Source organism: Carica papaya, chromosome 2 (genome assembly GCF_054855325.1).
Source record: "Carica papaya isolate Zhongbai chromosome 2, ASM5485532v1, whole genome shotgun sequence".
NCBI lineage: Eukaryota > Viridiplantae > Streptophyta > Magnoliopsida > Brassicales > Caricaceae > Carica > Carica papaya.
In genome coordinates, this window is record NC_142310.1 from 5,399,014 (window position 1) to 5,422,315 (window position 23,302).

Below are 23,302 nucleotides of genomic sequence, written 5' to 3' on the forward strand. Positions count from 1 at the left end.
ATCGTATCATATATATATATAATAGTAATAAAGTAGTTATAGTATTTTTAAATCTAAATATTATATTATTTTATAAAAAAACTTATCTTTAGTAAATTATTTTGAAAGATAAACAATATATATATAGTAATTGATGTGACTTTGACGTTAATTTATTCCATAATAATAATTTAATAAGATAAGATTTATATATATAATGTTAATTGAATGTCACTCGCATTCTTATGGACTGTCGTAATAAAATAAACCAGCAGTGTAAATGTATGTGCATATTTGTATGTGTAAAAGACAACAAAAAAATAAAAATAAAAATTATGGGCCACCTTTTTTTGTTACTTAAAATAATATTTGTTTTTGGTAAAACACGGTTGTATGGGGATTAGGTTAGGAAAATAAAACACTACTTTATTAACTTTAAGAACATTAATCTTGACTTTATATTTCTTACCTAAACTATGATACAAAAAAATATTAAATTACTGTATTGCCCTATATAATTGACTTTATTATATAGTTTGAATTCTATATATTTTAAATTTATAAATTTTTACATGATATAATTGTAATTATCATTTAATATATTTATTTTTTATTTATCTATTAAATCTTATCCGTTTATTGATATGATCGATAATTAATGTGAATAAATAATAATTAATATAGTAAGAAATCTAATCAAATTTGACAAGCACTATAAATCTTTTTTTTTTTTTTTTGTAAAATTGTATTTCATTTCCCTTATAAAACAATATTAATTCGAGTTGAATTATTTATTTTATACATATATGTTAAACGATTTAATTATAATTAGTATACGCATATTAAATTATTAATTAAATAATAAATATCAATAACTTTTAAACAAAAAACTTAGGGTAAAAAATTATGAAAATTTATGGGATGTTTAGAACTCTAAAAACATATATATATATATATATACTATAAAAATTGAATAGTTGTTAAGAATAATAAAAAGGCAAATAGTAATTATTTACTTTAATTAATAAAAATTATAGAATTTAGATTGTAATAAAAGTAAATTACATAATTACATGACTAGTTGCATTCCCTGGAAAGGAAGCTTGAGGAGGTAAGGTGTCCGTTGAAAACCTTGACTACCAAGCTTTTCTTCAGGTATATAATATCGTACGGCTAATGCACGGCGCAATACGTGGACCGATGAATGCGGAGCTAGCTGGGCCCCGCTCTTCCTTCTAATTCTACGTTCGTGCTTTTTTCTTTTCTTCTCTCTTTTTTTTTTTTTTTAAATAAAAATTTAAATTTCGCGGGTTAAAATAATGGCGGCAAATCGGTCTTTTACTCGCGTGATCTAGTTTCCACTTCTCGAGAGAATAGCACCAAGGATGAGAGTACACGTTTAACTTATACTCTCTTCTTCTAATTGACAAGTGTCCGTCATATAATGAAATTCATTTATTAACGTCCTTTAATCTTTAATGAAGTCCGTTTATTTAATAATATTTTAAAGTCATTTTAAAATATATATTTTTAAAAGATAAATAACATAAAAGCTATTTTTTTGGTTGATAGTTAGTTTCAATTTTTATTATATGCAATTTTTTTTACACAATGCGTTATATTGAAAAAATATATAAAATTTTGGATGTAATTATAATTAATTATATTATTTATTAGCCAGATTAGCGGCTATAACTAATTAATTTTATTAAATTATAATATTTGTTAAAAATAAATAATAAATTAATTTTTTTAAAAATTATGTTCATAATTAAAGTACTTTTTATATGTAATAATCTACGTTATAATAGTTATTTTCAATAATGGATCAATAGTTACTATTTTTTATTTAGTATTATGATTTTATGTAACATAATCTATATTTTTATAAATGAAAAATCATACCAAATTTTATAATTTTTAAATTAAAATGCTGTTAATTTGTACTAATTTCATCCATAATTTACAAATTTAACATGATGTTAAAATAAATTGTGGTCGGTTAATATTTTAATCTCTTTATATATTTTTTGTCATAAATTTTATTAGTAATTTAACTTGTAAAATAATAATGTTTAAAGTATGATCTATTGAAAATTAATTTGAATTTAAATCCGAACGTGGTTAATTGCTAAATCAAAATCCATTAGATCAATAATGTTGTACGAATAGTTAAAGTTATGATTATTAAAACGTCATTATATTTTTTTCCTATTTATACAGAGTGTTTAAATGTATTCATGGTAAATGTAAATATACCCATATGTTTTAAAAGGGTATAACTTTAGTTCAATGTATCGAAAATATGAATGATTAAGATTGTGCATTTGCTTTATCGGATAATGAAATATATAGATGTACCTATACATATATATGTGTGTGTATATATATATATATATGTATATTAGCAACAGGAATTTCACGTTTATGGGTAGAATGAAGTAATATATTATCAATGCGATATGCACATTTTAAATGCATTATTTTTATCATACGATGAACTGTATAATAAAATTTATATAGTTCCAAAAATTAAATATTTTCAAAAGAAGTACAGAAAATTTCAGAAATTGAAATTAAAAGATTTCGTAACAAGCTTTCATATCTCATTATTCCCTTAAAACTATTCATAAATATGGTTTAACCCTGATGGGTAAATTCGTCTTTACACCAGGGAGAAAAGTAAATTTTACTTGGTTGGAATTAAATAAAATTACCGCCAAAACTAACAATAGCATTTTAGGGAGCTCCTTTTCTTTTTTTTTTTTTTTTTGTTTTTTAATTGCACACTATACACACAGAACAGAGCAGCACAAATCAAGGGTGATAATGGGATTTTCCAACTTTTTTGACAATCTTCTCTTTCCCCATCTCTCTGCCTCCATAAATACCAGACACCGCTCTTTCGTCTTCTCCACAATCATCCTCTTCTCCTCATAAAAAATAGTCTCATATTTCACATAGTCCTAAACAGAGCAGAGGGAAATTATGGGGATTCTTCAGATGTCAATTTGTTTGGTTTCTTTAATGGTGCTTTTGACTCTTGTTGATGCTAGAATTCCAGGAGTTTATCCTGGTGGCCCTTGGCAGAGTGCTCATGCTACTTTCTATGGTGGCAGTGATGCGTCTGGAACTATGGGTATTTTTCTTTGAACTCTCATTTCTCTATTTATTTTCATTAATTAGCTTTGTTTTTCTAGTTTTGGTTTGAATCAAAGATTACCCACGATTCTTTTAGTGTAAATTTGGCATCAAAATCGCCAAAAACTAAACTTGAAAACACACACTGTTTTTCCGAACTCTGTTTTCAATTTGCTCTACTCACTCCTCGTTTGATCCCCTGCTTTCGAAATGGATTATATGCATACCAAAACCAGTACACACCCGTTGCAAAATCTTTAATCCCTAACCAATTTGATCCATTTTCAACCCTTCTGAATCCAATTCCATGTCAGTACGGAAGGACCCGAACTGGAATTCTATAAATGTATGATTAAAACCAGAAACTCCCTTAACCCATTTTCTCTTTTCAAAATTTTAGGAGGAGCATGTGGCTACGGGAACCTATACAGCCAGGGGTATGGAGTAAACACTGCAGCGCTGAGCACGGCTCTGTTCAACAATGGGCTTAGCTGCGGTGCCTGTTTCGAGCTCAAGTGCGCTAATGATCCGCAATGGTGCCACTCCGGTAGCCCTTCCATCTTCATCACCGCCACCAATTTTTGCCCTCCCAACTATGCTCTGCCCAACGACAATGGCGGCTGGTGCAACCCGCCTCGCCCCCACTTCGATCTCGCCATGCCAATGTTCCTCAAGATTGCCGAGTACCGCGCTGGAATCGTCCCTGTTTCTTACCGAAGGTTAGTTAAACTGTTTAAAAAATTTTCAAATGTTAAGTTGGATTAAACAAAAGAAAAAAACTAAATGAGGGTTAAAATCTAATAAGTCTAAATTACGGGGACGAAATTGTAATTTAATGATTCTTATCTTTTTTATAGCCACAAATACTGAAAATTTTCGTAAAATCTCAACCGTTCGTTTTCATTCGATAAAGTGGGCCCCTAATTTCACAGATCTGATCAAATGGGTATCTGATCAAGGAATAATATTCCCTAGACGACTCCCAAGACAAAGGGAATCAAATAGAAGATAGAACCTTGTCACAGGATAACACAACTCTTTTCCTGAAAATCACTAAAACGTTTTTTTGATTTAGTTTATATTTTTTAATGTATAGAGTGCCGTGCCGCAAGAAGGGAGGGATCAGGTTCCAGATCAACGGTTTCCGTTACTTTAACTTGGTTTTGATCAGCAACGTCGCGGGTGCAGGGGATCTCGTGAAGGTGAGCGTTAAGGGTTCAAGGACTGGGTGGATGAGTATGAGTCGCAACTGGGGTCAAAATTGGCAGTCAAACGCGGTTCTGGTTGGTCAGTCACTCTCGTTCAGGGTCACAGCCAGTGACCGACGCAGCTCTACCTCCTGGAACATTGTACCCGCTAATTGGCAGTTCGGTCAAACTTTCACCGGCAAAAATTTCAGGGTCTAAAAAGTAAAAGAACATTAGCCCTTCTTTTTCGGGGGGTTTGTTTTTTCTTTTTTCCAAAAATTTTCTGGGAAAGTGGGCGAGAAACTGAAGGAAAGTTTGCTTAGTGGGTGATACTTTTTTGACTTCGTTAGGGGGTGATTTGTTTGTTTGTTTTTTTTTTTTTTTTTTTTAATTTCTTTGTCTATTTTAATTTTGGGGGTGAAAGTCAAAAGGGTAAAAGTGTCAAAGTAAAAAGTTAAAATGTAAGGAGTTGAAGTGGCTAACCAGAAGAGTAAAAAAGCCCGCAGCTCATTTTATTCACATAATTATACTTCTTTTAATGTTAATGATTAGCGTTTTACTTTAATTCTTATGTTCATTTCATGTGTGCCTTTTCTTTTTCTTTTTCTTTTTTTTTTTCAATTTTGAATTTTAAAGCTCAAAATATCATATCATTCATGCATCTTCACCAATCCCATCACTTTTATATTTTGAGTAGCAACATAACTGTCTTAATATAAAAATCATAATATTGAGAATTGTAATTTCTTTCTTTAATGAATTAAAAAGGTTATTAGGTTTTCAATATAATTATCCAAACTAAAAGAATTTAAATATAATATCGTTATAATTTAATTCAATTTGATCATTGTAATTTTATTAAAATATTAGAGAATTAAAATTTTAGTTTTAGTGAATTAAACATTATACATTGATCATTCTCAGTGTATAATATACTTATAAAGTTGAGACTTTTATGTTTTCAATGAAATTAAAACTCGTGATTTTTAAGATAACATAAATATTTTAATCACTAAACTCGATTCATGATTAACTTAAGTTGGTTACAAGCTAGCTAGGAATATGAATGACATATTAGTTTCGTTGTACTTTTTTATTATTGAATAGATTAACATATAATAACAATATAAATTCTATTAGGGAAGATTTCAATTAGTTTTTTTTTTTTTTAATCAAAAGAGGGTCATGTTCCATGCAAATTCTTGATGAACAAAGAAGAGTTAAATAAATTAAATCTTTTTGGACTCCGTCTTGTTTAGATTTTCTCTCCTCAAATCTCTCTCTCCTTCCATCTTTCTTTCTTTCCTATATTAGAGATTGTACAATTATTGTAAATCTTTTCTTATTTAGTTTAGAGCTAATTAGTCTCCTTATTTTTTCTTCCATTTTTACGTCCTAGTTTCTAGCTCAGTTGTATTATAAATTCTCTTTGTAGGTTGGTTGAATGATATATTTTTGAGAGGAATAAAACCTCTCTTTTCAAGTTGGTATCAGAGCCAAACCCTTTAAATTCTGAAAAAAAAGAAAGATGAGTGAGAAAGGTGTTACATCATCTGGAAATAAATCAATTCTTGTAATTGTGTAATCTGAAGGTGTTTTCAAAGTAAAAATAATTCTTGATGAATCGAACTATGATGTTTGGTCTTAGCTAATGAAGATGCATATTGCTGAAAGAGAAAAACTCTCTTATATTCGTGGCAAGATGAAACAACCAGTTGAATTTGACGATGGATATGAAAAATGGTACGATGAAAACTAAAAAGTGAAACGATGGTTATTAATGTCCATGAAGACTGAAATCATGAAAAGGTATTTACGTCTACCTACTGCTCATGAGCTATGGAATGCATTATTAAAAGCTTTTTATGATGGAAGTGATGAATTACAAGTATTTTCCTCGAACCAAAAGGCTTTTACATCCAAACAAAATGAGAAATCTCTCTCTGCATACTATGAAGAACTAGTTGAGATTTTTTGAGAATTGGACCATCGAGATAAAGTGGTCATGAAAGATCCTGATGATGTAATAGCATATCAAAAATCCATTGAACGATTACGAGTGCATATATTTCTTGATGGCTTGGACAGCGATTTTGAACAAGTTCGTGGGGAAATTTTGTGCAAAGAGCCAGTTCCAGATTTAGAAGACTGTTATTCATTAATTCGATGAGAAGCAGTACGTCGTGTGACATTGAACACCGAGATTGAAAACACTGAAGTTGCAGTAATGATGACTCGAAATCATCCTAAGACCACCAAAGGTACTAAAAATCTAAATACAAGTGTACGCATTACGATCAGACTGGACATACAAAGGAACGTTGCTATGAACTTGTGGGATACCCAGAATGATGGGATCATAGTAGAGCATCTCGGAGAAAGAACCCCAAGAAATCAGTTACTGCTGTTGCTGAAATTAATGATGATACTATTAAAGCAGGTTCGGTGTTGATTACAACTACTGACACTCATGGTAAGGCCTTAAATGTTTCTGCACCTGTTTTTAATAATGCGTAGATAATTGATTCAGGTGCTTCGGATCATGTGACGTTTGATTCAAGACAGATTACAAATCTTAGAACCTCTTTACAAAAAAATATTTTTAGTGCTAATAGTAATGAATCCTCAGTTATTGGAGAAGGTTCTTTATCACTCACTAACACTCTAAACCTTGAGTCTGTGTTGGTTGTTCCATCTTTGGATTATAACCATTATTATATGTTTCTCAAGTAACCAAAGCATTATCTTGTATTATCATTTTTTGGCCTGACTCTTGTGTGTTTAAGGACATCCAAACAAAACAGATGATTGGTTGTGGTGTTAGGCGAGGAAAATTGTACTACTAGGACTTGACATCGAAAACCTCTAACAAGTTGCATGAAGTTTTGGCAGTAGAAGGCAGTAAAGAGAAGAAAAATGAATCTGAAATTTGGCTCTGGCATCGAAGGTTGGGGCATCCATCTTTTGGGTACATTAAAATATTATTCCCTAGTTTGTTTGAACATGTTGATCTTTTTAAATTATGTTGTGATGTATGTGCACTTGCAAAAAGTTATCGCACTTCATTTCCATTGAGATTAAATAAAAGTCCTTTCCTGTTTATGGTTGTTCACTCTGATGTGTGGTGTCCATCCAAAATTCCAACCTTAGGTGGTTTACGTTGGTTTGTTACTTTTATTGATGACTGTACTCAGATGGCTTAGTTGTGATTAATGAAGTCTAAAAGTGAAGTAAACTTGTTATTTCAGAAATTTCATAAAATGATCAAAACTCAGTAAAATGGACATATTCAGGTTCTGCGAAGTGATAATGGAGGGGAGTATCAAAGTTATGAACTTCAACAATTTTTAGAAGTGCAAGGAATTGTTAACCAAACAACTTGTGCTAGTACCCCTCAACAAAACGGAGTTTCAGAGCGAAAAAATCGTCATTTAATAGAAGTTGTTCGAGTTGTTTTAATTGAAGTGCATATGCCATTGCCCTATTGGGGAGAAGCGCTCATGTTTGCAGTTCACTCAATTAATCGAACTCCTTCAAGCTCCATTAACTTCCACACACCATTTAAAATGCTTACTGATGTTGTGGTTACTCCAACAATTCCTGATTTACTTCCTCATGTTTTTGGGTGTGTTGTATTTGTCCATCTTCACAAACATCAGCAAAATAAATTAGACCCACGAGCTTTACGTTGCATTTTTCTCGGCTATGCCCTGCATCAGAAATGCTACAAGTGTTATCATCCTCCGATACAACGTATGTTTGTAATAATGGATGTTGTTTTTCATGAAGATTCAATGTATTTTTCTGCAGATTATGAACTTCAGGGGGAATGTTAGAAAGAAATTTAGAATCTTGATTATCCTAATAGCAATGATGTTGCTTTAGACTTAGAAGTTGTTGAATCACATAATACAGGTTCTCCAAGTGAAGAGATTGAAGTTCCTGCTGATACACCACACCAATCGCCTACCAAGGATGTTCCTATTCCTGAAGCTGAGTTACCCAGAAAATAACTACCAAATTGTATCAATAGAGGTATTCATAAACCCACATATGAACCCAAACTCTCTAGCAAAGTTAAATATCCTATGAGTCATTTTGTGTCTAACCAGAACCTATCTGAATTAAATCAGTCATTTGTGAATCAATTATCTGCTATATATATTCCTAACAGTGTGCAGGAAGCATTAGTTGATCCAAGATAGAAAGACACTACGAATGAGGAAATGAGTTCTTTGCAAAAGAATAAAACTTGGGATTTGGTTGATTGCCCAAAAGGAAAGAAACCAACGGGTTGTAGATCGATTTATACTGTGAAATATAAATCAGATGACACTGTTGAACGATTCAAAGTAAGATTGGTGGCAAAGGGATATACACAAGAGTATGGTATTGATTATACAGAAACTTTTGCACTGGTAGCTAAAATCAACACTGTACGAGTATTGTTGTCTCTAGCTGCAAACTTGGATTGACCACTGCAATAATTTTATGTCAAAAATGCATTTCTACATGGAGAATTATCTAAAGAAGTTTATATGGAACTTCCCTCAGGATGTATGATACCAGAAAGACATAGCAAAAGGGTGTACAGATTGAAGAAATCATTATATAGGCTTAAACAATCTCTAAGAGTATGGTTTAGAAGATTTACAAAGTCTATGAAAGCATTCGAATACCACCAATGCAACTCGAACCATACTTTATTTTTGAAGAAACAATAGGGTAAGATCACTGCCCTTATTGTATATGTAGATGACATGGTAGTAACATGAAATGATGCAGAAGAAAGAAAGGCATTATAGGAATACTTGTCAAAAGAATTTGAAATGAAAGACCTTGGATCCTTGAAATATTTTCTTGGAATTGAAGTCTCTAGATTTAAAAAAGGTATTTTCTTATCTTAGAGAAAATATGCATTAGATTTATTACAAGAAACCGGTATGTTAGCATGTCAACCAGCTAATTCTCCAGTAAAAGAAGGCTTGAAGTTATGTATTGAAACAGATCAAGTGCCAACTCACATAGGAAAATATTAGAGACTTGTAGGACGGTTGATGTACTTAGCACACACAAGACCAGATCTTGCCTATGCATTGAGTGTTGTAAGTCAATATATGCACAATACTGGTGAACAACATATGAATGTTGTCATGCGTATTTTGAGATATATAAAATCTGCTCCTAGAAAATGAACATTGTTCACCAAAACTACGAACTATCAAGATATTGTGGTATATACAGATGCTGATTGGACAGGAGCAATAGATGATAGGAGATCGACCTCAGGTTACTTCACATTTAAAAGAGGTAATCTAGTTATTTGGAGGAGTAAAAAACAAAAGTTTGTTGCTCACTCAAGTACAAAAGCTGAATATATGGGTATGGCATTTGGACTTTGTGAAGCTTTGTGGCTGAAGCTCCTTCTACAAGAGTTAGGTTATTCGACTCAGCGACCAATTCAATTGTACTGTGACAATAGAGCTGCATATGGCATTGCCCATAATTCAGTCCAACATGACCGAACAAAACATGTTGAGGTGGATAGATGTTCCATCAAGGAGAAGTTAGAAGATAAAATTTTGGAATTACCGAAGATTCGATCTGAAGATCAATTGGCCGATATTCTGATTAAGGCGGTCTCAATTAAAGTATTCTCAAAATATCTAGACAAGTTAGGCATGTATGATATCTATGCACCAGCTTGAGGAGGAGTGTTGAGATTTTCTTTCCTCAAATCTCTCTCTCCTTTCATCTTTCTTTCTTTCCTATATTAGAGATTGTACAATTATTATAATTCTTTTCTTATTTAGTTTAGAGCTAAGTAGTCTCTTTATTTTTTCTTTCATTTTTATCTCCTAGTTTCTAGCTCAATTGTATTATAAATTCTCTTTGTAGGCTGGTTGAATGATATATTTTTGAGAGGAATAAAACCTTCCTCTTTTCAAGTCATCTTCCCTCTTAAACATAAAAATGGTTTTCGTAATATCACATTCAATTAAAAAATTAAAATTGCAAATCTCTTTTAACAAGTTGATCTTTATAATTCTTTTTTTCTTTCAAAAAGAATCATTATAAAAGTAATAGATTTATGACCATACCACATTTTGAATATGTAGGATTCAAATATATGCCCTCTATGTAAATTTATTGTTATCATGATGTGCATGATCACACTAAGAAATGATGGAGAATTCATGTTCAATCTTTAAATTTAGCTTTTTGGTAAAAGTTTACAATAAAATTTCCATGCCCCTTAGTGATGCCTCGCTTTGAATGGTTAAATTTTAGTCTTATAATATTTTTTTCTAACTTGGTTATGATCATTCGGTAGCCTAAATTAATATGTCTATGTCGTCGAATGGGTGTTTCTGACTCTTGTTCTTTATTTTTTTGAACCTATATTCTTTTAAACATATATCAATACATTGTTTGGTGTCTAACTCTACCATAAATGGGTTAATGGGTATTCCCATCTTTTTGAAGAATAAATTTTATTTTTTGAGGAGTTTTGGTCCTTTGTTAACCATATTGTGTATAAAGGAGATAGATGGACTTGGATTATAGGGATTTTCAAAATTTTAATATGGTCTTACTAGTAAAACAAATATGGTAATTAGTGAACAAATCTTGCTCATGTTTTTTTTAAATATTTTACATGCTAAATATTTTAAGAATAATGATTTTTTTTTAATACTCAGTTGGACCTAAAACCAGCTAAACATGGAGAAGTTTATTGGTTGGGAGGACATTATCAAAATAAGGGCTTTGGTATTGCATTGACAATGGGTAAAACACACTCATATTTTTAGATATGTTGTCTCAATTCACCAAATGGTTAAGAATTTGATTTGAATAATATGTTAAGATATACCCCCTACAAAGATAATGCTTTAGGGTATTTAAGCATATATATATATATATCATATGCCATAAAGATAAAGAGATAGTGGATCATTTGTTTAAGTCTTGTATTTATCCTTTTGTACCTTATTCTTATTGGTTGACAAAAGGTATGTTTTCCCTTCATACTAAAGCTTGAGATTGGTTCGTGATTGTACTATGAGGGATTTGATGGTGTAGAAATCAATTGATATACCATAATAAACAAACACGTGTGATGATTGAAATGTTTCAGAAGTTATATTATGAGTTAAAAGGGAGCTTTAAAAAAGTAGACTACAATATAGCGACGAGCCTGGTTAAACAAAGATGGGCCATGCCAATAAAAAGTACGTATAAGATTAACTTTGGTGCCTCCATTTTTTTATGGCAACTATATAGGTATTAGAATTGTTTGTTGAGATTGGTAAAGGAGGGTGTCTTTATTAAGGATTCATCATATGTGGTCTTTTAAATTAGTGGGAGATAACAAAGTCACAGATCATACTATATGAACTCAGGGGACTTGAGAAATTTAAAGTATGAAAGCACCTCGCAGCCACTCATTGGTGCACTTAAGCATCAATTACATGTTTCTTTGGGGTGTAGATTATTGTTGGAAGTTATTAAATCTCTTTGTAATGTCTAGTCCTACTTTTTTTCCTCGAATTTCTGGACATTGTAATAAGGTTGTACACGTTTTTGTTAGAGAAGCAATTAATATACTTAATAGTGTAGGGTTTATCCAATTTTGACCTCTTAATGAGACAAAATGTTTTGACTTTTTTGTCTGATAGTTTAATATTTATTACCTTAAAAAATAATATAAAAAAAAGATGTATCTTCAAAATTTTTGATTGGATGAGACTTTTCAACTTTTCATTTATCTTTTCTTAATTTTCAGACAATTAATTAAAGTAAATATAAAAAGTTTGAAGAAAAATTCTGAAGTTTGGTTTCAACTTATATTTTGGTTGAGTAATTGGGCTTGTGTCCTAAGCCCATAAGGGGAAATGCTAAAAATTATGCTGGTCCCCAGGCATCTAAATAAGTCAGCCCACGCTTTACCGAAATGGGCTTTCGATATTTTGTTTAGAGGCCCAATATATGATGAAACCCTAACCTATTTTCTATCTTTGCCCAAGTAATATACCGAGAAGAAAAAGAATTATAAATTATATAAATATTTAATTATTTATTTTTCTTCACACAATTTTTTATTAAAGATTTTTTTATTAGCAAGTGAAATTTATTAATTGGTAATATAATTAGTTTGTAGTTGACGATACAAGCTTCTATAAATTAAAGAAAAAAAAAGGTGATGATTTAAATTTAATTTATAAAAAAAAACAAATAGTAAAAGGTTTACCAATGAAACATTATTCAATTGTCTACTTGCTAAAAAGTGAGTGAGGGATAACACAATATTACTTTGTAATAGTCAAAATACAGAACGATGAAAATGTAATTTGCTGATTTTTTTATTGTTTTAATTTATTTTAATCAGTAAAAAATTAGTTTAATCTTTAAATTGTATAGAGTCCAAAATTTTAATTTAATAGAATTAATTTTAAAAATTTTAAAATCTTGAATATGAAAAATGTGGGAAGGAATCAGTAGACTAAAGGGATGAATTAACCCCATCGTCTGTGGATACCATCTCTACGGTTGTCTGGCCGCTGCTCAATTACCATTTTACCCCTCTCAATGTTTTGATTTACAAAATCACTGAAAAGCAGTAGACTGATAATGGAGCCTTCAATCTACGCACCGTGTCTAAACGCAGAGAAAAAGAAGATACCTCTCTCCACAAAAATGAGCAGTGCGAAAAAATAAGATCACCCAAAAAATAATTTCTAAATTATTTAGATCGAAATTAAAATTTAAAATTTAAAATTTAAAATTAGAGCCCTGAAATAAAAATTAAATAGTTTCGAGGTAAAAATGAGGGCTCATATCAAGTGTAAAGAATTGGAAGATCTGTCATTGGGGGAAAAGAAACCAGAAAAACCCTAATCGAAAATGGGGAAACAAGAAGGAACTGTAGATGGAGTAGAAGTTTGGAGACACTAGAACTACCGCCATTGAAGAAGGTAACTAGCATCTTCTGTTTCTTCTCGATCTGTTTCCTTCAATTTCTTTGTTTCCTTCTGCAATTTCGATTCTGGTTTTCCTAGTTGCGTTCGGATCCCCACTCTAGCCCTCTCTCTTTGTAATCATTGCCCAAGAGCTAGAAGAAGAAGAAGAAGAAGAAGAAGAAGAAGAAACTGAGACGGAAAATTTGGAAGATAAACCCTAGCAGCAGCCTATAGGGGAGATTTGTGTTTATGCGGGTATATATAGTGGATGTGGGGTTAGGGTTTTTTTAGTATCAGGTATGGGCTAGGGTTTTGAAGCCCATTGCTCTCTCCCTCTCTCTTGATAAGATAATAATTTCTCTTTGTATTCATTGCTAAAAAGTATTCAGTTTTCATCTTTGTAATCATTTTCTGATTATTTTAATTAATTTTTAATTGCCAAATAGTATCATCAGATGTTAAATAAATGTAAAGCTTATTAATTTCTTTATATATTTGGCAAATATAGTGTATAAAATTGTTAATTACACCCAACCTAATAAGAAAACATCACCCTTGCCAAACTCATTTGCAAATTTATTATATTCATTTTAATAATAGTTAAGACTATATATTGAACTTCGTAGGTATTGAAATCATACATTATAAATTCTATCAATTTAATAAAATTTAAAATATATTATTCTACTTGTACATGAGCTTTAATATGATGCTGATTTTTTGTATTCTAATTGAAGTGTCAAATCACGAATATTTTATAATTTTATCTAAATAATTCTTTGAAAATTAATGTAGAAATATGAATTTTTCTTCTAGAAGGCACCACCATTCAACACTGGATTAGTAAGCCACAGAGTTTCCTTTAACCAATTTCTAATTATTAGCTACATAACCAAGCTATCTACGGTGAATAAAAAATGTCTGACTCTAATTAGGCAGTTGTTATGAGGATTCAAGATTCAGCCAAGAATGTGATAGAATCTTGTACAATAACTCGTAACCTGCATATTATTATGCCTTCTTCCTACACACAATCCAACAGCTAGTCATGTTACATGTTACATGTTAACATGATGTTCCAGGTTAACAAAAATGCAGTTTGATCCCAGAATAAATACCTAGGAAGAGATTCCCAAACATCAGAATTATTGTCAAAGAGAATTCGTGCCCTGAAAGCATCAAGCAGTAGTGTGTTCGAACTACTGCCAATAGGTTTCCTCCATTCCAAGAAGGTCTATTTTGCTCTGTTTAGAAACTGATACTTCATTCCCCTGTAACCAAAATTGAAGTTAGAAAATGCTACAATCCATCTATTTTCTCCCCTTTAATCAAAACATCAAAATTTTATGCATGTTGCTCTTGTCGGATAAGAAAAACTGGATTCACAGGATGACAATAAAAAGATGAGATGCATGATAAATCATTCTCAGTTTTAAGTATTCCTAATGGAGTGTTTGGTTTATTCCTCATCCAATTCCTTTAATAAACACCTTTTATTGGAAAATAAATGCTATTAATAGATAGAAGAAATAGTTACAAGAATAGATGCCCATAAAGGCCCCCCCCTTTAAGTAACGAATGGAAACCAAAGATAAAGAATTATCTTTAAAATAACCAAGTGCCTTATCCAATAATGAAGCCAAAAAGGTTAATCTCTCCCAAAGAAACTGAGGAAAATAATGATCCTTAAAGGATTCTATCATTCCCCTCCAACCATAAAAACAGTAGCCCTACAAAGTGCACCACCCTCCAAAGCATCCTAGCTTCCTTATTCAACCATCCCTTTTACCGAAGAACTTAAAAATTCATGATAGAGGGAAGGGAAACCCACATCAAACCAAAAACTTGCCATCTTACATTGAAATCTCCACTAGTAAGAATTTAATTCCCACCTTGTGAGGGGTGGAAAGTAAACTCTTCCCACCAAAGAATTCAAGTTTTGATGATGATAACTCAAAACAACAAATTATATTATAATTATGCATACCACGATTAATATAAAAACTATTATTAGGAGTTAACTAGTAACTAGATAAGCCTAATGTAATCTAAATGCTTTTTCCTTGTGCTTTCAAATTGAAAAAAACTTGAATTTTAGTGTTTTCTGGCACAATGCAATAGCCTCAAATCTGAACGAAACAAAAAATTTCTCCTGCAAAATAAAATACCTAAACTGCCACGACAAAAAAAGAATTGCTAATGCAGCTTCAAGTAATAATACACTCTTAATTTATTGTATCTTGTCATAATCCATATCCATTCGTTCCTCAAATTGAAATGTTGTCTATGAGTTAATAACAGATGTAGAAAATAATGTTAAAAAATAAAACATAATTCTCTAACCTTTAGGACATTCCCCTCTTGCGTTTAACTCTATTCCACCGGTCCAGTAAAAATGTAACTCCTTCCTGTAATGTGGCCTTTCTTCCTTCCTTATAGTTCCACAGTTCGGAGATTATATACCTGCCGCTTGGATTGTATTCATTTATTTCCATTAAAGCTGTAGCAACCGCCTTGTATGCTTCCTCACCCATTTCCTTCCTCAAGTCTTTCAATTTTTCATCTTCTTCATCTATTACTTCCTGAACCTGAAAAAGTGAACTTAATACTGAATGATCATATATTACAGAGAAACAATAACCATGAGTCAGCCAACAGAGTCTTAGAAGGAGGATAATAGAACAACTAAAATACAGTCGCAATTAAGATCAAGTATATGGTAATATTCAGAATTTGTACTTCATCAACTAAAATATAGGATTTCTGTTTATGAGTGCACAAAATCCAATTAACACACACACAACAAAAATCAATTGCAACTACCCCAAAGAGTACTATAATCACTGGCCAACACAGAGCGGCAAAGAACACTTACAGACAGAAAGAGCAGGGCACAGACTGAACTTAAAACATTTTATCACACAAGTACTTTTCTGAGAAGGTTATCAACAAATTACTTGCATGCCATATAGAAAACTATCCAGCAGACAAACTTGCATATACCTAACCAATACATAAAAACCAGCAGATTGTCCCCAAACTAAACCTTGCTAAACATAATAACACATATGCTCAGTGCCAATCCAGGATTCAAGCTGAAGAAGAGGGGAACCGTGCAAAGTAAATATTATTTTAATGTGTTTCTTTGCACTTAAAAACTGCGGAGAGAGAGAGAGAGAGAGAGAGAGAGAGAGAGAATATGTTGATCACATTGAGGCAAGTGGTATAGACTCCTGTCACATCGCGACAAGAGACTGTTTATGCTTGTAGCACCTTGGACCTTCTCTTCACTTGAGTTTCATTACAGTGTGACAGTCACAGACAAAAGGCAACATTAAGAGGGTTACATCATTACAAAATCAAGTTTTCCATCAAATAAAAGGAGAAAGCAATGAGAACAATAGCTAGCAAAGTGAAGCTTAAGATATTTATAAAAAGAGTACCTTCTCTGTCCCTTCCGTTTCACCCTTAATAACCTTGAAAGGATGCCAATCAGGATCTTTAAGATATTCCTCCCATAATGAGCACAGTTCTGATGCTCTTTCCTCTGCTTCTTCCTCATTATATTTCCTCTTCAATGCTATAAGGAACGGTTTGTTATCAAGTTCTCCCATTCTCTTAACACCAATATCAGCATTGCTTGATATTTCTTTCAAGCCCTACAGAGTAAAAACTATCAGGTCTTCACAATCAAGAAAGGGACCATAATACGTTCTCAAAAAAGAAATAAACATAATAGCTCAGTACACCCTCAACAAGGTTTTGGACTCGTATGAAATCATGAAAAATCATATCTCGTCAGTACCTGTAAATGCATTACGTTAAGAGAGAGAACCACAGATCTCTGTCTCTCTTTTTTTCTTGAGAAAAGAAGAAATATATCATCAAAAGGGAGGAAATGAAATACAAACTAAAGGAGGATAAGGCTATCCTCCAGAACGAAAAAAATCAAAGTAACAAAAGAAACAAAATAAAAGGACTACTAACGCATTGATAGCAACCCAATCCTTTTTTAAAGTAGATAAAGAAGTTCCCTTAAAGAAACCAAGGTCTTTAGCCCAAAGGGAAGCCTAGATGCTTCTTTTAACTTTGTAATTGGCTTCTTGATTAAAGTTTCAGAAGGAAGCAGCTAATGACTCATCATATCACCTCACAACTTCTAACTTCACCAAGAAATAATTATTTAACCATGTACAATAAAGTTTTTTGCTTCCCACTTCAAACCTATAGAAAGTCAACTAGTTAGCTTTGTTTTGTATTATCTTCAAGACACTCGAAACTATTGTTGTTGTCTTTAGCAGCACTAATTTGAGACACGATCTGAATTGCGGATGATAAAAAATTCATAACTTCACTGAAGTTGTAAGATTGTGTAAAATGGCAGATGTCCTCTCGGTTATAATGCAGAAGTTAAATGATCAAGTGGACATTTTAAAAGAAGTAAGAAATACTCACATTTATCAATTCTTTACGAGCCTCCTGCAGCTCATCATTGCTCTTCCGCTCTCTCACAATAAGAGTTTGATTCAATGCTTCCACGTCTTCAAGGTCCCCTTCCTTCTCTCTCAACTCTTTAAGAACAGACTCCGTCTTTTTTAAAATTTCTATATCATCATCATCCGCCATGTGCTTCATCACATTCAGTGACCCTCTCAACCGTTCAATTTCCAGTTCCAGTGTTTGCTTTGCATCCAGTTGTTTTTCTAGTTGAATTATTCTATTATGTAATTCCTGTTTTGCCCTCTGAATAAAGTAAAAGCTGTAGTGAATTAGGTTGCTCTTAATTTTTTTAACATGAAGAATTTTGGTCATTTTTTTAAAAACGAGAACAAAAACGAACCTGGTGATCTTCAGCCAGTTTCATTACTTTTTCGTCGGCCTTTTGTTGCTCCAAAGCAGCCAACTGAAGTGAGGTATTTTTAATGGCATTCTGAAAGAACACTAAATTGTGTTGTCAAGTAGACCATGAAGTCTTACCTATTCTGCAATGACAATTACAGTTAAGCACGGATTGCTTTTGAAATCTTTTTGTTATATCTTTCATTTCTCATAATTAAACTGAGAAATATCTTTAGCCCAAGCAGCTCATATAGAATTGATAATGTTTACACATATTTGGCCTTCTATCATATAATTATAGAATGGAAACCCCAACTAACTTCCATTTCATGTCCAGGATGTGATGCTTAATCATACAATTACAAACTAAGAAAATAGCAATACTTCTGCAACTGGATGCTTCCCAAATATCTTTGAGTAATTATCCACATATAGTTAAAGTATCTTCTCAATGATTTCAGACTATGTAAACAAAAGTGAACTCAAAGAACTTCTTTTCCAATCTCTAAATTAGATTAAAAAAGGGGTGCATGGAAATTAGAACTAAAACAAAGGAGTTATAAAAAAAACCTTTTCAAGCTCTTCAGAGAGCTTTTTCCTTTCACTTTCATTATGCGCCTCACGCTTCTCCAACTCCACCCCACGCAACTCAAGTTCTCCCTTCAGAGATCCCAGTTGCAGCTTGAGTTTTTCATGGTCATTAAAAATTCTCTGGAAATGATCCCTTGCACTTAGTTGTATTTTCTTTATCTCTGTGAATATAAACATAACAGAATAATCAATTTCACTATTACTTCATGACATCTAAGTTATAAGTATCAACGAACTATAAGCGAACTATCAGGACTGCTGGGCAGGGAATTGCTAAACATGTAACATAACTTTAGTTTCACACAAGGAACTTTCAGTCAAAACCTGATTAGAGTGCTTCAAAGAAGCTTAAGCTCAATATAATACGCACCTTCATTATAACCTTGAAGAAGCCTATCTTTCTCTTCAATCAGTATATTCAAGGAGCTTGACGTCTCTGTACATCTTTCCTCCATCTCCTTCAAGTGCTTATTCTTGACCTCAATGAGATTTGTTAGATTAGATACAAGCTTGTCCTGTTTTCGTGATTCTTCCTCCATAAGTTCAGAAATGGTCCTAAGGTCTCCGATCTTGCGCAAGTGGTCTCCAACAATATTGCTTGAATTGTAGTCATCAGCACGGGCAACCCATGCATAAAGACCAGATTTTTCGACATTCCTAGCACTCCAATGAACTTTTCCATGACCATCTGCTTCATAAGCCTTCTCAAATGACATGGCATTATGCAATCCCGGCCAATCTTTCTTGAATTCCACAACAGCACATCCTGAATGACCTCGATAGTTCCATAAAGGGTGAACTCTTAAGGGGTTGAACCCTCTCCTAATCAACTCATCCCTCAACTTAGATCCACTTTCGCCTACAGACCGCCCATTCTCCACTTTTCTAGTTGGTATATTGACTACAATACCTGTCCAAGGCCACACAAACTTCTCATCATGATTACACTCACTGAGAGGATCCCCTGAATCCATGGGTTTTGATGAGCTTGCAACATCCACAAGATCTTTTTCCAGGTACTTGACCAAGGCTATGTGATTTGCCTTCTCTTTGGCATTTCTTTTGTCTGAAGTGCTGTTACCCACCCCAGATGCATGCTGAAGGAGTTCCTTATACAGATAATCTCGCTTTTTTTTCTTTGGGCAATAGGGGCAAGTAAAAGTGTCATTTGCGATTTTTACTTGGTGATTTCCGCTCTTCAGTTCTTCATATGATTTTTCCTCATACTCATCCATTTCAGATTCACTAATATCGCTGTCTTCCATTGAGTCATCATCCATTATACTACCCATTTGACTCTCTTATCTTTAAGTTGAAACATCAAAATATATTAACAATGTTCATCCGACTATCTTGTTATGGATAAGAGTAGAAGTAGAGTTTTAATTCAAAATAAATAATAATAGGTCAACTTAGGATAAACATGATAGCAACAAATTCAGGTAACTGCACTAACAAGAAAATGTATGCCCACCAAAGGGGAGATAGAGAACTTTTCTGGTGCTATAAACTGATAAATGCCATATCAAATTGCAGATTGTAAGACTGTATCTAAACCAGGAAATCATCCCACCGATACTAACAAGTGCTTCTCCAACACATTCTGTATGTTGTATACAGTGAAATGTAGAAATCATCACTGCCAGCCATTACCTAGCATTAAGTCCTAAAGCTAGCAAAATGCACAAATTCAAAAATCAATGACTCTCAGGCCTCTCAAAAGCATTAAAAGACTAAATCTACTAAAAAATAGCAACAAGGTTTTACCTGGGCAGTTTAGCCCAATGGTCACTCATATGGCAAACCTTAGAATGCGGGGTTATAATCTTAGAAAGGGCTATGCTCTAAGCCAGAAAAAGGCGGCAACTAATATTTTTCCTTATAGATAAAATTAACCATCCGAACCCTAAAGCAAGAATAATAAATGATAGAAACAACTTACCAAAAATAAAGAAGTAACGCAATTAGATAATTCAAGGGTAAATTCCAGCAAAAAGTTCCAATTCATGTATCAGTGTCTTGGACTAGAATCCAAACTCTCACTGTATCCTCTAACTATGAACAGTTTTCAAATGTCTCGCAGTAGGACCAAGTACTCATTTTTCTGGTAAAACACACAGGAATTGACGCTCACGCATTCCACGTGTTTGGTAAATTACTTTAGCTATGAAATCAATTATTACAATAATTTCAGCTAGAAAATACGCTGGAAATTGCCTCTCACACATTTCACACATTTGTTAATTATCGAAAAAAAAAATAAGGGGAAAGCATGTATCAACAGAGGGCACAGACAACAAAAGCAATTGCTAAAAATAATAATATACAACAATGAAATTCTTCTAAAAGCAATATAAAGAATATAATAAAAGATAATGGAGGTTACAGAAATTTCTACAACAAATGGTAACTTGTTTCCTTCAACAGTTTCAGCTAATCCCTGCATATTGGTTGGCAATTCCACGAAAACATGACAGAACTAAACATTTCCCATTTCTTCACGATTCACCGTCTTTCTAGCCAACCAAACAGGCATAAAAGTTGGTAAAGATAAATTGACACGCACAAATCCAGGGCATAAAATCGAGCCAAAACAGAAAGTCAACTTTAAAAGAAGGAATAAACCATAATCAGACACTTAAATATAACAAATGCACTTCATACAAATTATCCAGACCAACTAAAAAAATCAGAGAAAAAACAAGAGCACTCATGGCCTTGGTTACTAGAAATGTACAGAAAAATTACCTAAAATTTGGAAATCACGCAATATCTACTTCACAAACTGGAGCTCCTTTGGATGATTATTAACTCTTGAGGTACAGATTTAAGAGCTCCAGTTTGTAATTGAGGATCAGTGAAGAAACAGGTTTACTAGGGTTTTGAATCTGGCAGCAAGATGACAAAGTTAAAACCTCTGTGGGTCTCTGTCGATTTCCGATGAGTCGTGACAGTACTTAGACGCGCCATGAAAGAGCGTGTACACAGTTAATGTACACAGGCCGGTGGGGCCAGTCTGCAGGCAGCTCCATTAACGAGTTTTACAGTGGATGAAAATGGGGAATTTGAAGTTTTGAAATATGGAGGTGATGGTGGGTGTGGGGTATCTCGATGGTAAAAGCAAGCACTCATCTTGCATAATCTTCAGCCTTTGCTTTCTGCTCTACCTGGTTCTGGATTCTCGGATTCGGACTGGAGAGACGCATTGTACTGTGGTTGACTGCTGACTGTGTAGTTACAAATTTATAAAATAAAATATATATTTGTTTCTAATCATATTGATTAAATGTTTTTTAAGAACGTAAAATGAATTATTATTATTATTATAAGAGAAAATTAATAATCGATTGCTTATGGTTGTGATTGAAGTTAAAAGGGTCTGATCTACATAATAAATATGATAAGATCACAAAGATATTTCTATAAAATTATGAATAATAGATGAGATGTTTCATATAAGTTGCAATAAATTTTTGGGCAAAAAATTAAGTTACTAAATATATTAAAAATTAAGTTACTATATGTTGTAATAAATATATATATTTTTTATTATTTCCTAAAAAAATATAATTATATTCTATATTTAAGTCCTACTCTCATGACCAATTAATTTACCGTGCTTTAATATGAAAATCACAGTGAGATTCTTTCTTTTGTCAGACTGATAGATTGGACATTGAGTGCACCATGTTCCGTCGTGAACTTTTACCCTACTCTATTGGTTCTCTATGCAATTTTCTTTCGTACGCCCACCTTCATCGAAACGACTTTAACATCTGAGTTTTGGTCGCATTCAAATTCAATAAATAAAATTTAAATTACATTATACATATTAAACATATGAATAAAATCATCAGTTTCTAATTCAATTCAATTCATGTTATGAGTTTTTTATAATTTATTTTTAAACAAGTTAACATATGAATTTATGATTATGCACAAATGTGTAAATTATAATTAAAATTCAAATAATAAATACTAAAAGTTATGAATAAAATAAAATTAACTTATATTTAAATTAAACGTAACATATGTTTGTGCTATAAAAATACTAATTATACTAACAATTGATTTAGATCACACTATTTTATTAGGGTATGACATGATTAAATACTCGTTTTTTAAATTTTATTTTTTAAATAAATTAATTATTAATTTATTATGACAATCCTAATTAATATAACTTCAACATAGCGGCACAATCACAATAATTTATTAAAATAATGTTTAATTTTTAAATCGTGATTTTATCAATACATTTAATAAAATTATAAGATATATATCATCAACAAATTTTAAACTTGTAATATTTAAATAAATATTAAATAATTAATCATTAATCTAATATACTAATGAGATGATAATATTTATTAAATTATAGTTTCGAATCCCTATATTATTTATTAATAAAAAACAAAAAAAATATTTCAAGTAAATTATTTTTTAATCTTAATCTTATTTTAACAAATATGTCTTTATAAATTTTTATTTATTTTTATAATAAATGTCGAGATATATATTACACATATTTTTAAAAAAATTAAAATATTAATCAATAATTTTAATTCATTATGGTTATTTCAATTAATAAAATATAATTATTAT

The 23,302-nt window shown here is 31.9% G+C and overlaps 2 protein-coding genes across 3 annotated transcripts; one reads left to right on the forward strand and one right to left on the reverse strand.

Moving 5' to 3' along the window:
• The first annotated feature begins 2,880 nt into the window (after positions 1-2,880).
• Positions 2,881-4,745, forward strand: LOC110824164 (expansin-A4). The gene is made up of 3 exons (XM_022054727.2): positions 2,881-3,118; positions 3,521-3,839; positions 4,217-4,745. The coding sequence occupies exons 1-3, from the start codon at positions 2,968-2,970 to the stop codon at positions 4,524-4,526; spliced, it is 780 nt and encodes a 259-aa protein (XP_021910419.1). The 5' UTR covers positions 2,881-2,967; the 3' UTR covers positions 4,527-4,745.
• Positions 4,746-14,249: 9,504 nt separating this feature from the next.
• LOC110824059 (protein INVOLVED IN DE NOVO 2-like) lies at positions 14,250-21,924 on the reverse strand. 2 transcript variants are annotated; one of them, XM_022054581.2, is made up of 8 exons: positions 21,446-21,924; positions 19,068-20,002; positions 18,677-18,858; positions 18,108-18,197; positions 17,723-18,010; positions 16,711-16,926; positions 15,611-15,855; positions 14,250-14,538 (listed from the first exon to the last, which is right to left on the reverse strand). In XM_022054581.2, exons 2-7 carry the CDS (start codon positions 19,987-19,989, stop codon positions 15,613-15,615), a joined length of 1,941 nt encoding a protein of 646 aa, XP_021910273.1. In that variant the 5' UTR covers positions 19,990-20,002; positions 21,446-21,924; the 3' UTR covers positions 14,250-14,538; positions 15,611-15,612. The 2 variants fall into 2 exon arrangements, with proteins under 2 accessions (XP_021910273.1, XP_021910274.1); XM_022054582.2 differs by having other exon boundaries at positions 19,068-21,213.
• Positions 21,925-23,302: the final 1,378 nt, after the last annotated feature.